Raw genomic sequence first — 15,569 nt, 5'->3', positions numbered from 1 at the left:
TCTTCTGTAAAAAAAAAAAAAAAGAAAAAAGAAATTATCAATTCCCAAGTTGACTCTCACTGGGATTAAACATGACAATAGGTCTGATCTGATTTCATCATCATTAAAAAAAATTATCTATTATTTTTCACTTTATGTTTCTGTGTGGGAGCAAACTGTTGAAATCCTTACTTAATGTATACTAAGCTGATCTTCTGTATATTAAGATAATCGAAAATGAATCTTGATGTGAATGGAAGGGGAGAGGGAGTGGGAAAGGGGAGGGTTGTGGGTGGGAGGGACGGTATGGGGGGGAAGCCATTGTAATCCATAAATCGTACTTTGGATATTTATATTCATTAAATAAAAGTTTAAAAAAAAGACTACCCCACTGTAAAGGGCACATGGCAAAATCATAGTTGATAATCCCATCTGCAAAGAGCCTTCCAGTCACCTCCTCCAGCCAAAATCAATGACTGGATTTCCCAGACCAATTCAGTCACCACCTGAACACCAAAGAGTTAGTTCCCTTTGTCAATGTCATGTGTAACAAAGAACTGCCCTGGTGAACCTCATCCAACTTGCTGCCTGATAAAATCATCAAATGCAATAAAATGGTTGTTTTAATTAAAAAAAGAAAAGAAATTGACACTGTTGTTTCTGGGGTCAGTAATCACCCTAGGCTATTGAGTTGCCTAGGTTAGGGAAGCCTTTGGAGTTTGCCAACTCCCATCTTATTTAGACAAGGTCATAGTCAAAGTGGAAATTCTCTCTTCCCTTCAGAGAAGGGTACCTCCTCCTTCCATGGCACGTTCTTTGCACTGGGATCTCAAAGGCAGAGATCTTTCATTTAGGTTTTTTTTTTTTTTTTCCAGAGTGTCTTGGCTTTCCATGCCTAAAATACTCTCATGGGTTCTTCAGCCGGATCCGAACGTCTTAAGGGCCGATTCCGAGGTAAATTGGCATCTGTTAATCCCATGTATCTGATAAGCTCTTCGAGTGCTACATCTGTGAATCAGGTCTAGGGTGTGACTTAGGGAGGGTCCATCAAAGACTTAATACCATCAGGAGTTGGCTCCGTTCTAGAAAGGAGCCGTCCGGGTGGCAGGGGGCAGACAAACACAGATGCTGGAGAAGAAGCAGCTTCGGAAATACTGCCGGTCCGCGTCCTGATGTCCAATGAGTAAGTGGCCGAGGCGGGTGTGCGAGGGGTTGGCTGTTCAGGGTTTGCTTGGTGGTAGACCAAGCCGTGCCAGCACCGGCTTGGCCGTTTGGGGCATCGCTGGCTTATAGCAATGGAGCAAACAGGAGCACAGTTTGCTACTGGGCTCCCGCCAGCAGTGAGCGAGTGTCCGTCTCTCCCATCCTTTTGGATGCCCGTGACTGTCATACAGTTAACACAGCAGCCAGTTGGGTCTTCCATAATCTCTTGTCTGTGACACACTTCCCAAGCCATCGAGGGGACAGGGCTGCATCACTCTTTTAGACACCATTCTGCTTCCTCTTGAATGCTCATTGCCTGTTTCTGACCTTTCTCATTTTAAAGAACTGTGCGTTTCGTTTTTGGTTGTTTTGTAGAGTATCTTTGTTGTCTCCCAGAAACTCTGATGTTGGTTGCACAGAAAACCTTCCAGTATTGACAATTGTATTTTCAATTTGCTTAGCAGTTTTACTGTTCAGATCTTTTAAAAGTTTATGTGACACAGGGTGGAAATTGATTTTAAAACATTTGGGGAAAAACTGGAAACCTAAGCAGATAAGAGGTCTTCACAAAGTGTGTGGGAAACTAGGGGTGAAGAAAAATTTATGGGGGCAGTGGCTGTGGCTCACTCAGTTAATCCTCTGCCTGTGGCGCCGGCATCCCATATAGGTGCCGGGTCCTAGCCCTGGTTGCTCCTCTTCCAGTTCAGCTCTCTGCTGTGGCCCGGGAAGGCAGTGGAAGATGGCCCAGGTGCTTGGGCCCTGCACCCGCATGGGAGACCAGGAGGAAGCACCTGGCTCCTGGCTTCAGATCGGCACAGCGCGAAGGCCGGCTGTATTGGTCATTAGGGGGCGAGTGTGAACCAACGGAAGGAAGACCTTTCTCTCTGTTTCTCTCTCATTGTCGAACTCTGCCCATCTAAATATAAAAAGAAAAGAAAAAGTTATGCATGGCTTTCAAAAATTGTTTTTTGCACCAGAATGAACCCATTTTTTGACTCATTTTTTCCATGCATTTCTTAGTCTCTCTGTATTTTCTCATGTTTTCCTTTGCATTGGAAAAACCTAGTGTAGAGTGCATTTCTTGTCTGGAGACACAGATACAATCTTTCTCTTTTAAAAAGTTTTGTTTAAAGAGTTCATTGATGGGGCCGGCGCTGTGGTGCAGTGGGTTAAAGCCCTGGCTGGAAGGGCAGGCATCCCATATGGGCTCGGTTCAAGTCCAGGCTTCTCCTCTTCTGATCCCGCTCTCTGGCATGGCCTGGGAAAGCAGGAAAAGATGGGTCCCGGCACCTGCATGGGACACCGGGAAGAAGCTCCTGCATCCTGCCTTTGGATTGGCACAGCTCAAGTCATTGTAGCCAGTTGGGGAGTAAACCAGTGGATGGAACACTCTGTCTCTACCTCTCTGTCTCTCTGTCTCTCTGTCTCTCTCTCTCTGTGCCTCTCTTTCTTTCTCTGTGTAACACTGACCATCAAATAAATGAATAGACCTTTTTTTTAAAAAAAAAGAAAGTATATCCTAGAATGCAAGTTTTATAATAAAACTAAGCTCTCCCACATTGGTGCAGGTCTCCTATCTTTTGGCCGTTGTGTGCTGCTTTGCTAGGCACATGAGTAGGGAGCTGCATAGGCAGCGGAGCAGCTGGGCCTTGCCCTAGTGTCCATATGGGACACCAGTGTTGCCAGTGATGGGTTTTACCCACTCTGCCACAATGCCAGGCGCCTTCTGAAAATGAAAACAAAAAAAAAAAAAACATTTACTTTGCATGTTTCTTTGCTTGGGTAGCTGCAATGGCCAAGGGCTGGTGCAATCCAAAGCCAGGAGCCGGGAGCTCCATCTGGGTCTCCCATGTGGGTGGGGAGCCCGAGTACTTGGGTCAGCTTCTACAGCTTTCCCAGGTGCATTTGTAGGGAGCTGGGTTGGAAGTGGAGCAGCCGGGACTCCAACTGGGACTCTGGGATAGGAACGGAGCATTGCAAGGCCTCCCAGGGGCCGGCCCCAGTGGCTGCATTCTAACCACGCACATGTGCTTCTAGCCCCCTTCTCCTCTGCCTGCGGCTCTTTCTCCATCTCTTTCCAACCCCTCCATGGCTGAGGGCTTCCTCCAAAGCCCTATGCAGTTTTTCTCTCTCTCTCATTAGCTGGGAGAAAACTGCGAGCTTGGCACTTGCCTTCACAGGGTGTGGGTGTGTATGAATGTACGTATGTGTACGTACGTGTGTGTGTGTGTCTGTGTGTATCTTCTTTGTGTTTTTGTGTGGGTTTGTATATATGTATGCATATGTGTGTATGTATATGTGTGTATCTTACTGTGTGTGTCTGTATGTGTCTGTCTTTGTGTTAGTGTGTGGGTTCTTATGTATGTATGTGTATGTATGTATGTATGTCGTGGGTGTGTGGGTGTGTATGTATGAGTTTGTATGTGTGTGTGTGTTTCTGTGTATGTGAGTTTCTGTGTCTGTGTCTTTCTGTGTGTGTGGGTTTGTATTTATGTATGTATGTGTGTGTGTGTGTGTGTGTGGCAGCAGGACATCTTTCCCTCGTGAAGCTCAGGCTCACGTCGAAAATGCATGACCATGAGATCAGGCTCTGCCTTCCTCGGTGCATTTTCCAAAATTGCTTTGGGAGACCCAGGCAAAGAGGAGAGACCCCGAGAGTACTGCTGTCTACCTGGTCGCTCCTGAAATGCATGCAGTGGCTGCTGGAGCCAAAGCCGGCATCAGGATGGCCAATGGATTCTTTCTGAAAGCAAACCAAAGCCCTTTGTTCCTGTTCCCTCTGCAGCGCCCAGGTGTGCTCGCCGCAGCCGCACGACCTTTACCCCCGACCAGTTGGGGATGTTGAAAGCTGTTTTAGAAACGACCCCCTGTCCTGACTGGGAGAAGATACAAGAGTTATCAGCAAAGCTATGTTTGGATGAATGCGTGATCAAGGTACGTCCCAAACCCTATGCCCTCCGTGCCATGCACTCACTCACTTGCGGTCACCGCTGTGCTGGCCACTCAGGGCAGTCGCCAATGTGCGCGCTTCACAGTCCCTCGGAGGTTGGCAGGCAGAGGCTGCCCCGGGGCTGGTCCCTAAGACCTGTGCTTTGGCCCTTGACAAGAAAGACTCCGGCAGGGGGGGCGCTCGCGGTTGTGTTGAGGTTGCCAGCCTCCTCTGCCATCTCTGCCGCCACCACCGCTGCCACTGCCTCTGCTGCCGCTGCTGCCGCCAACATGCTTGGAGCTCAGGGCACCCGCGCAGGAAGAGCAGGGCCCCAGGGGCTCCCAGGCGCAGGGCCCTGAGACTGCCGAAGACCTGCTGCCCGCTGATCTGCACAACATCCATCTGGACTCCTCTGCGCCCTGGGCTTTGCTGCCCCACGACGTTGGGGAGCTCGTGTGATGTATGGCTTGTTCGATGATAACGGACCCGACGACATAGCAGAGTACCTGTATCCCCAAGCTTAAAGGAGACTCTGACTATGAATAGGGTGCCCCACACTCGGCCAGTCTGAGCTTGGGCGTGCATCCTCTAGCATAAGAAAATAAAGCTCAGTAATGGCAAAAAAGGAAAAAGAAAAAAGAAAAAACAAAACAAAACAGAAAACACCCTCCAAAAACACAACCCTCCTTCCCCCAACATATAAGGAAATAAAGCCGGACCCCTCATCCTCCCACCTGTGTCGTCTGTCCTTCCTGCTTCCAATGCATGCAGCCCTACCTCCGATTTCGCCTCCATGTGGTAGATCTGCTGAGGACTCACAACCCTGGGGTCCCGAGGTGGGGCGGGGGTCCTGGCTCCCTCAGCCACAGAAGCACTGAGTCAGCCTCTACACTCGCCCCAGCTCCCACTGGGAGACCCCTGTGCTGGGGGCAACCGAGTCATCCCCAAGGAGGCGGCAGGGCAGGCCGAGGCAGTGTGGGTACTGCTCCCTCTTCCTGTGCAGGAACCCCACCACGGCCCCTGCCCCGCTATACAGAGGACGCCCCGGCCCCAGTGCTCTGGCTTGGCACCTCGGCTTCACGGCTCTGGGAGCCCAAGGGACCAAGCGCTCCTGCCAGTCCCTGCCCGCTGCCCTGAGCGGCCACTTCCTGGCGCTGCCCAGCACTGGGCAAGGGCTTCAGAGTCAAGAGAAACCATGAGAAGGAGCGAGCTAAAGCCCAAAGCCCAGGTCTCTCCCTGGAGGGGTTTTCCAGTCTGATCACCCAACACTGCCATGGGCCAGTTCTTTCCTCTCGGTTAGCAGATTGATTTCTTTGGAAGGTAGTTCCAGAAAGGGAGAGACAGAGGACACAGCTCTTCCATCTGGTGGGTCACTTCCCGAATGGCGAGTCCCTGGGGCTCCGACATGGAGCCCAGGGTTTCTGGAACCTTCTCCACCAGTTTTTCGGCTCCCACTGGAGCTCCAAGAAGGGGTGGCACAGGCCTCTGTGGCTGTCCTGGCTTGCGTCTGTGCTCTGCAGCTCTGCTGTAGAAGCCAGTGGCCCAGGGTCTCTGTGCCAAGTCAACCTCACTCACTGGTCCTGTGGGAAATTCTCCACTGCTGCTGGATTGCCCAGGGCCTGGGTCACAGAGGCACAATCTGCACAACCCTCCAGGCGCTGGAATCACACACAGAGCTGGGGCTCTTTTCACCAGGGAGAAAAGGGTTTAGGTTCTTAGTTGAATGAGTTACAGAGAGAGACAGGCAGGGAGAGCAGTCTTCCATCTGCTGGTTCACTCCATGATGGCCACAATGGCCAGCACTGGGCCAGGTAGAAGCAGGAGCCAGGAGCTTCTTTGAGGACTCCCACATGGGTGTTCAAAGGCCTATGTACTTGGGCCGTCATCTGCTGTGTTCCCAGGCCATTGGCAGGCAGCTGGATCAGAACTGCAGTGGCCGGGACACAAAGTGGCACCCATGTGGGATGGTGGCTTTACCCACTGCACCACAGTGCCAGCCCTGGAGGGCGCCTCTTGGGTGAGAATCCTAGGCCCTGCAGAGGAGAAGGCAACACTGGCCTCCTTGCCCTGGTCTTTGCTCTAATGCCCCAGAGCTGTGCTTTAGGGTAGCACTTCTGCAGGCAGTCAACCCCTCCTAGCCAGCTGCCATAGGGGGGAGCTGTTCTTTGGGATGCCGTCAGGGTCTATACCCGGCATTCTGCCTCAGCACAAATACACGGCACAAATCCTGCACCTGATGCTGACCGTGGACTGCGAGGCACAATCCCGTGTCTCCTCTGTTCTTGTGTTGTCACACACGTGAGATCAGTGACAGAGGAAGCTGTTGACCTACAAGGGAGGGCTGTGTGAGAACTGTGCACCTGCTCGATTTCCTGAAAACCTAAAACTCCTCTCCAACGTAGCATCTGTTATTAGTATTAATATTACTATTTGTAAAATCAAGTTTTGGGGGAAGCCTTTGGCTCAGTGCCTCAGAAATGGCTTAGGGGGCCTGCATTCCCCATTTGAGTGCCTGGGTTGGAGTCCTGGCTGCCGCCTAAGGCGCACCCTGGGAGACAGTGCTGATGCTCAGTACTTGGGTCCCGGTCCTTGGTTGAGATTTCCAGGCCCTGGCAGTTGTGGGCACTTGGGGGCAGGGAACCAATGCTGGCAACTCTGTCTATGTCTGTCGCTCTGCCTTTCTGATAAAGAAGTGTCCATTTAAATAGCAGTGTGTGCTTGGTTGGTCGTGCAGGAATGAACCAGTTTGTAGGAGCCCCTGCCTGCGACCTGGAGACAGCCCTGGAGGGACCACTCCTCTGCCTTGTTCTTTACAAAAGCAAACGTGCTGGGAGTTTGGGGGGATCTCTGGGCTGGTCCGAGGCATCACAGCCTGGAGGTTGGTTTTCTGTAGTGTGTGGACATTTTGTAACGGTGAACTTAGATACTTGTGAAGTGCTTAAAGAAGAGGATTTGTGGAGTTTCTGATGGCGGTTAGGTGGCCCCTGGACCCCATAGTGCCCTTGGCCCCCAGCCGCGCGAGAGAGTCGGGGGTCACCGCCACCGTGGAGCGCCAGGGAGCGCCATCGTAGACAAGCAAAAGCCAGGGCGGCGGGGCGCGGTGGCCACGTTCGTGGGCTACGGTCCTCCCGTACTCTCGGGCGGTGGGTGGGCAGCTGGCCCACCCCGGGCAACGCACGAGGGGACGGGGCTGAGACTCAGGCGCCCGGACCTGCTTTCCAGTGGTCAAGTTCTCCCGGAGTTCTGGGCTCTGCTTCCCGCAGGTTGCTCAGCGCCTCAGGCCCGCCCCCTTGCTCTTACTGTCCAATCAGGAGCGAGGGAGGGATTCCTTCGGGCTCCAGCTGGGCAGGGATATTTTTTAGTTTTTATTTGTTTGAAGGCAGAGTTACAGAGGGATAGAGTTAATGATAATATAGAGGTAGAGAGAGATAGATAGTGATGGTGATAAAGAGAGAGAGAGAGAGAGAGAGAGAGAGAGAGGCCTGCAGTGCCTGCATCCCGTAGGGGCCCCGGTCTTCCGATCCAGCTCTCTGCTATGGCTGGGAAGCAGTAGAGGATTTGCCCAAGTCCTCAGGCCTCTGCGCCTGTGTGTGTGGGAGACCCAGACCCAGAAGAAGCTCCGGATCCAGGCTTCGGAACAGCTCAGCTCTGGCTGTTGTGGCCATTTGGGGAGTGAAACAGCGAGTGCGAGACCTCTCTCTCCCTCTGTGGAATTCTGCCTTTTAAATCAATAAACACATCTGTAACAAAAGTGTTTTTTAAAAAGATTAGGCCGGCACCGCGGCTCACTAGGCTAATCCTCCACCTCGCGGCGCCGGCACACCGGGTTCTAGTCCCCGTTGGGGCGTCGGATTCTGTCCCGATTGCCCCTCTTCCAGGCCAGCTCTCTGTTGTGGCCAGGGAGTGCAGTGGAGGATGGCCCAGGTGATTGGGCCCTGCACCGCATGGGAGACCAGGAAAAGCACCTGGCTCCTGGCTCCTGCCATCGGATCAGCGCGGTGCGCCGGCCACAGCGCGCTGGCCGCGGCGGCCATTGGAGGGTGAACCAACGGCAAAGGAAGACCTTTCTCTCTGTCTCTCTCCCTCACTGTCCACTGCCTGTCAAAAAAAAAAAAAAGATTGATTTTCTTGTTCCCACCACAGTCATGCTAATTAACATACCACCTCCTCGCTTTCTTCGGATTTTTTTTTCAGAAAGATTATTGTATTTTCATTTTTAAAGATTTTATTTATTGTGGATGGCTCTTTCGCACAGCGGGTTAAAGCCCCAGTCTGCATCACCAACAGCCCATATCGGCACTGATCTTTCTTTCTTTCTTTTTTAACTTTTATTTAACAAATCTAAATTTCCAAAGTACAGCTTATGGATTACGGTGGATTTTCCCCCCCATTACTTGCCTCCTTCCTGCAATCCAATCCTCCCATCTCCCGATCCCTCTCCCATTCCATTCACATCAAGATTCATTTTCAATTATCTTTATATACAGAAGATCAATTTAGTATATATTAAGTAAAGATTTCAAATGTTTGCACACACAGAAACACAAAGCGTCAAGTACTGTTTGAGTACTAGTTATAGGAAGAATTCACATTTTACAACACGTTAAGGGCAGAGATCCTACATGAGGAGGAAGTGCACAGTGACTCCTGTTGTTGACTAAGAAATTGACACTCTTGTTTCTGGGGTCAGTAATCACCCTAGGCTATTGAGTTGCCTAGGTTAGGGAAGCCTTTTGAGTTCGCCAACTCCAGTCTTATTTAGACAAGGTCATAGTCAAAGTGGAAATTCTCTCTTCCCTTCAGAGAAGGATACCTCCTTCTTTGATGGAATGTACTTTCCACTGGCATCTCTCTCACTCGCAGAGATCTTTCATTCAGGTTTTTTTTTTTTTTTTTTTTTCCAGAGTGTCTTGGCTTTCCATGCCTAAAATACTCTCATGGGCTCTTCAGCCGGATCCGAATGTCTTTAGGGCTGATTCCAAGGTAAATTGGCATCTGTAAATCCCATGTATCTGATAAGCTCGTCAAGTGCTACATCTGTGAATCAGGTCTAGGGTGTGACTTAGGGAGGGTCCATCAAAGACTTAATACCTTCACAAGTTGGCTCCCTTCTATAAAGGAGCCGTCTGGGTGGCAAGGAGCAGACAAACACAGATGCTGGAGAAGCAGCAGCTTTGGAAATACTGCCAGTCCGCGTCCTGATGTCCAATGAGTAAGTGGCCGAGGCAGGTGTGCGAGAGGTTGGCTGTGCAGGGTTTGCTTGGTGGTAGGCCAAGCCGTGCCAGCACCGGCTTGGCTGTTTGGGGCATCGCTGGCTTATAGCAATGGAGCAAACAGGAGCACAGTTTGCTACTGGGCTCCCGCCAGCAGTGAGCGAGTGTCCATCTCTCCCATCCTTTTGGATGCCCGTGACTGTCATACAGTTAACACAGCAGCCAGTTGGGTCTTCCATAATCTCTGGTCTGTGACGCACTTCCCAAGCCATTGAGGTGACAGAGCTGCATCACTGTTTTAGACACCATTCTGCTTCCTCTTGAATGCTCATTGCCTGTTTCTGACCTGTCTCATTTTAAAGAACTGTGCGTTTCGTTTTTGGTTGTTTTGTAGAGTATCTTTGTTGTCTCCCAGAAACTCTGATGTTGGTTGCACAGAAAACCTTCCAGTCTTGAAAATTGTGCTTTCAATTTGCTTAGCAGTTTCACTGTTCAGATCTTTTAAAAGTTTATGTGACACAGGGTGGAAATTGATTTTAAAACATTTGATTGGGGAAAAACTGGAAACCTAAGCAGATAAGAGGTCTTCACAAAGTGTGTGGGAAAATAGAGATGAAGCAAAAGTTCTGGGGACAGTGGCCGTGGCTCACTTAGTTAATCTTCTGCCTGTGGCGCTGGCATCCCATATAGGTGCTGCGTCCTAGTCCCGGTTGCTCCTCTTCCAGTCCAGCTCTCTGCTGTGGCCCAGGAAGGCAGTGGAAGATGGCCCAGCTGCTTGGGCTCAGCACCCCATGGGTGACCAGGAGGTAGCACCTGGCTCCTGGCTTCAGATCGGCACAGCGTGCCGGCCGGCCTAGTGGCCATTTGGGGGGCAGGGGTGAACCAACGGAAGGAAGACCTTTCTCTCTGTTTCTCTCTCCCTGTCCAACTCTGCCCGTCTAAATATAAAAAGAAAAGAAAAAGTTATGCATGGCTTTCAAAAAATTGTTTTTTGCATCAGAATGAACCCATTTTTTGACTCATTTTTTCCATGCATTTCTTAGTCTCTCTGTATTTTCTCATGTTTTCCTTTGCATTGGAAAAACCTAGTGTAGAGTGCATTTCTTGTCTGTAGACACAGATACAATCTTTCTCTTTTAAAAAGTTTTGTTTAAAGTGTTCGTTGATGGGGCCGGCGCTGTGGTGCAGTGGGTTAAAGCCCTGGCTGGAAGTGCAGGCATCCCATATGGGCTCCGGTTCAAGTCCAGGCTGCTCCTCTTCTGATCCCGCTCTCTGGAATGGCCTGGGAAAGCAGGAAAAGATGGGCCCCTGCATCCGCATGGGAGACCAGGAAGAAGCTCCTGGCTCCTGCCTTTGGATTGACACACCTCAAGTCATTGTGTCCAGTTGGGGAGTGAAGCAGTGGATGGAACACTCTCTCTCTCTCTCTTGTTCTCTCTCTCTCTGTGCCTCTCCTTCTTTCTCTGTGTAACACTGACCATCAAATAAATGAATAGACCTTCGTTTTTTTTTTTTTTTAAAAAGAAAGTATATCCTTGAATGCAAGTTTTATTACAAAAATAAGCTCTCCCACATGGGTGCATGGTTCCTATCTTTTGGCTGTTGTCTGCTGCTTTGCTAGACACATGAGCAGGGAGATGCATAGGCAGTGGGGCAGCTGGGCCTTGCCCCAGTGTCCATATGGGTCACCAGTGTTTCCTTGGTGTGTTTTTACCCACTCTTCCACAATACCAGGCACCTTCTTAAAATGAAAAAAATTACTTTGCATTTGTAGCTGCAGTGGCCAAGGGCTGGTGCAATCCAAAGCTAGGAGCCAGGAACCAGGAGCTCCATCTGGGTCTCCCAGGTGGGTGTGGGGGGCTGAGTACATGGGCCATCTTCTACTGCTTTCCCAGGTGCATTTGTAGGGAGCCGGGTGGGAAGTGGAGCAGCCGGGACTCCAAGTGGGACTCTGGGATAGGAACCCAGCATTGCAAGGCCTCCCAGGGGCTGGCCCCAGTGGCTGCATTCTAACCACCCACATGTGCTTCTTGCCTCCTCCTTCTCCTCTGCTTGTGGCTCTTTCTCCGTCTCTTTCCAACCCCTCCATGGCTGAGGGCTTCCTCCAAAGCCCTACGCAGTTTTTCTCTCTGTTTGTCTCTCTCTCTCTTTCTTATGAGCTGGGAGAAAACTGCGAGCTTGGCACTTGCCTTCACAGTGTGTGGGTGTGGGTGTGGTTGTGGGTGTGAGTGTGTAGGTGTGTATTTATGCATGTATGTGCATTTATGTATGTATGCATGTGTGTGTGTGGGTTTGTATATATGTATGCTTATGTGTGTATGTATATGTGTGTATGTTTCTGTGTGTGTATGTGTCTTTGTTTTAGTGTTGAGTTCTTATGTATCTATGTATGTCGTGGGTGTGTGGGTGTGTATGTATGAGTTTGTATGTGTGTGTGTGTTTCCGTGTATGTGAGTTTCTGTGTCTGTGTCTTTCTGTGTGTGGGGGTTTGTATTTATGTATGTATGTGTCTGTGTGTGTGTGTGTGTGTGTGGCAGCAGGACATCTTTCCCTCGTGAAGCTCAAGCTCACGTCGAAAATGCATGACCATGAGATCAGGCTCTGCCTTCCACGGTGCATTTTCTAAAATTCCTTTGGGAGACCCAGGCAAAGAGGAGAGACCCCGAGAGCACTGCTGTCTACCAGGTCGCTCCCCAAATGCATGCAGTGGCTGCTGGAGCCAAAGCCGGCATCAGGATGGCCAATGGATTCTTTCTGAAAGCAAACCAAAGCCCTTTGTTCCTGTTCCCTCTGCAGCGCCCAGGTGTGCTCGCCGCAGCCGCACAGACTTTACCCCCGACCAGTTGGGGATGTTGAAAGCTGTTTTCGAAACGACCCCCTGTCCTGACTGGGAGAAGATACAAGAGTTAGCGTCAAAGCTATGTTTGGATGAGTGCGTGATCAAGGTACGTCCCGAGCCCTGCGCCCTCCGTGCCACGCACTCACTCGCATACGGTCACCGCTGTGCTGGCCGCTCAGGGCAGTCGCCAATGCACGCGCTTCGCAGTCCCTGCGAGGCTGGCAGGCAGAGGCTGCCAGGGGGCTGGTCCCGAAGTCCCTGCGGGTGGGCGCTTGACAAGATAGACTGCCCCTGGCGCTCGCGGCTACCTTGGGGCAGAAGAGTTCCAGTCTGAGCTGGCAGGGAGGACCCCGCCTGGTGGATGGCTCCACCCAGCCCGCGGGAGCCAGCCCAGAGCCGCCCCCGCAGACGGAGCAAACACGTTTGTGGGGGCAGCGCATTTCCAAAGTGTATTTCTTTAAATGTATTGGATGAGACGCAATGAGACAGAATTTCTTTTTAAGATTTATTTATTATTTATTTGAAAGAGTTCGAGGCGGCATCGACCCCATGGGCGAATGACCCCACCAGGCCTCCCCTCCGAGGGTCTCCGCACCTCTCAGTACTGTGTCCTGGGAGATCGAGCTCCCAGAACGTGAGCCTTTGTGGTGCAAAGCCTAGCGCGCAAAGTTCTAGGTCTGCAGTGGAGGATCGCTTGGGAGCAGGGCAGAGGCTGCCCGGCCCCCTCCCCTTTACCTGATGCCAGCGGCTCCCTCCCGGGCCAGCACAGCGTTTGAGAAAGAGGCTTGAGCCCAGCGTGCCCACCCCACAAGGGCCCCGAGCTTCTGAGGCCCATGGGGTCTCCTTGGGGTCCTTGCCCCTAGAGTAACCTGTTCCCTCCCTTCCTCCCCAGACTTGGTTTAAAAACCAGTGTGCCAAGAAAAGGAAACAACAGCGAATTGGTCAGCAGTGCCACCCCAGGGAGTTGCCACCACCGCCAGGCTCAGAGCTCAGCACATCTTCGCAGGAAGATCACGACCCTAGGAGCTCCCAGGCGCATGGCCCCGAGGCTGCCGAGGACCCGCTGCCTGCCGATCTGCACAACATCCATCTGGACTCCTCTACACCCTGGGCTTCACTACCCCATGACGTCGTGGAACTCGTGCAGATGTACCACTTGTTCGATGACGATGAGCCTGACGACTAGCAGATATCTGAACCGCCAGACTTCAAGGGCCTAATTTTTCCAGTCATAGAAAGAAGAAAGAAGAAAAAAGAATGAAGCAGTGAAGGAGCCCCTACTGGCGACCTGGAGACAGCACTGGAGGGACCACTCCTCTGCCTTGTTCTTTACAAAAGCAAACAGTGCTGGGAGTTTGGGGGATCTCCGGGCTGGTCCGAGGCATCACAGTCTGGAGGTTGGTTTTCTGCAGTGTGTGGACCTTTTGTAACGGTTAACTTAGGTACTTGAGAAGTGCTAAAGAAGACGATTTATGGGGTTCCTGAGGGCAGTCAGGCAGGCCTGGTGACCTCTCCGAGGCCTTGGCCCCCAGCCACCACCAGAGAGTCCGGGGTCGCCACCACCGTGGAGCGCCAGGGGGTGCCATCGTAGACAACGCATATGTGATCAAGGTATGTCCTGAGCCCCGTGCCCTCTGTGCCGCACACTCACTTGCTGTGGTCACCACTGCGCTGGCTGCTCAGGGCAACGGCCAATGCGGGCTGTGCTTCGCAGTCCCCGTGAGGCTGGCAGGAAGAGGCTGCCTTCTTTGAGGACTTCCACATGGGTATCCAAGGCCTATGTACTTGGGACATCCTCTGCTGCATTCCCAGGCCATTTGCAGGGAGCTGGATCGGAACTGCAGTGGCCGGGACACAAAGTGGTGCCCATGTGGGATGGCGGCTTTACCCGCTGCACCACAGTGCCAGCCCAGGATGGCACCTCTTGGGTGAGAATCCTAGGACCTGCAGAGGAGAAGGCAACACTGGCCCCCTTGCCTTGTTCCTTGCTCCAATGCCCCGGAGCTGGGCTTTAGGGTAGCATTTCTGCATGCCGTCAACCTCTCCTAGTCAACTGCCAGGGCAGGGCAGCTGTTCTGTATGATGCTGTCATGTTTTATACCTGGTATTCTGCCTCATCACAAGCGCATGGCACAAAGCCTGGACCTGAAGCTGACCCTGGACTTTGGAGGATAAGCCCACGTTTCTATTCTTCTGATATCACACATACATGAGATCATGACAGAGGAAGCTGTTGACCCACAAGGGAGGGCTGTGTGAGAACTGTGCACCTGCTCGATTTCCTGAAAACCTAAAACTCCTCTCCAACGTAGTGTCTGTTATTAGTATTAATATTACTATTTGTAAAATCAAGTTTCTGGGGAGGCCTTTGGCTCAGTGCCTCAGAAATGGCTTAGGGGGCCTGCATTCCCCATCTGAGTGCCTGGGTTGGAGTCCTGGCTGCTGCCTAAGGCAAACCCTGGCAGGCAGTGCTGATGCTCAGTACTTGGGTCCCTGTCCTTGGACAGAGTTTGAGGCCCTGGTGCTTGTGGGCACTTGGGGGTCGGAAACCAATGCCAGCAATTCCAATGTGGGTCTCTTGTTCACCCCTCAACCAGAGCTTCATGCTCTCTACCATACGCACACACCTGTGTGGTCATCCACATGCCTGTGATCATGTTTCCCTGTAGAGACCGCTCATATGCTGAATATAATGCATAAGTTACAGTGCACCAAGCTGACCATCCTAAGAGCTGTCATGTATTAGGGGACATGAATACAAAGTACATTTCTGTCTCATTTAGTATTTTCCCATGTTTAGTGAATGGGTTGATTTTACTCAGAAATTTTCCTGACAGAAAGCCAACAAACAAAAAATATAATATACCAACTGTGTGTTTCCACAAGAAAGTAATTTATCCTATTAGATACCTCTGTAAAGACTAAGCAAATGCCTATATAGGATAATGATGAAACTTCAGTTTTCTGTGGTCCTTAGCTTTGATACCTCAAGACACTGAGTAGCAGCTGTCTGACATCTTGCAACAAGATGCCCAGGGCCCTGCTGCCCTTTCTGTAGGTGTTGCTCTCACCAGAAGAATAAAGACTCCATCACACAAATCTCACGTAATCCATGGCTTTTGTCCAGAAACACCAAAATGAGATTCCATCTGTCCTGAACTGCAAGTCAAATCCCCGAGCAGGGTGAAGAACAAAAAATGTCCAAGCCCCTGAGCTGCTGGCCTTCTGTTTGGCATTGAGGCCCAGGCCACCACTGGTCAGCACCATGGCCTGCACCACACACACAGCATCAGCACTGTGGACAGCTCAGAGGTTGGCAGGAGCTGCAACACTCTGAGATAAAAATTGCATAAGCCCAGGCCAGACAAGGAATCCAAAGCTGCCATGGAAGGACGGAATTTGTGAT

General features: G+C 51.3%; 1 protein-coding gene across 1 annotated transcript; it reads left to right on the top strand.

Moving 5' to 3' along the window:
• The first annotated feature begins 12,173 nt into the window (after positions 1–12,173).
• On the top strand, positions 12,174–13,349 carry LOC138848216 (paired-like homeodomain transcription factor LEUTX). The gene is made up of 2 exons (XM_070067818.1): positions 12,174–12,269; positions 13,056–13,349. Exons 1-2 carry the CDS (start codon positions 12,174–12,176, stop codon positions 13,347–13,349), a joined length of 390 nt encoding a protein of 129 aa, XP_069923919.1.
• Positions 13,350–15,569: the final 2,220 nt, after the last annotated feature.

This window comes from Oryctolagus cuniculus, unplaced genomic scaffold (assembly GCF_964237555.1).
Source record: "Oryctolagus cuniculus unplaced genomic scaffold, mOryCun1.1 SCAFFOLD_200, whole genome shotgun sequence".
In the NCBI taxonomy this organism is placed as follows: Eukaryota; Metazoa; Chordata; class Mammalia; order Lagomorpha; family Leporidae; genus Oryctolagus; species Oryctolagus cuniculus.
Note: the sequence above shows the minus strand (reverse complement) of the source record. Positions and strands in the feature narration are given on the sequence as shown.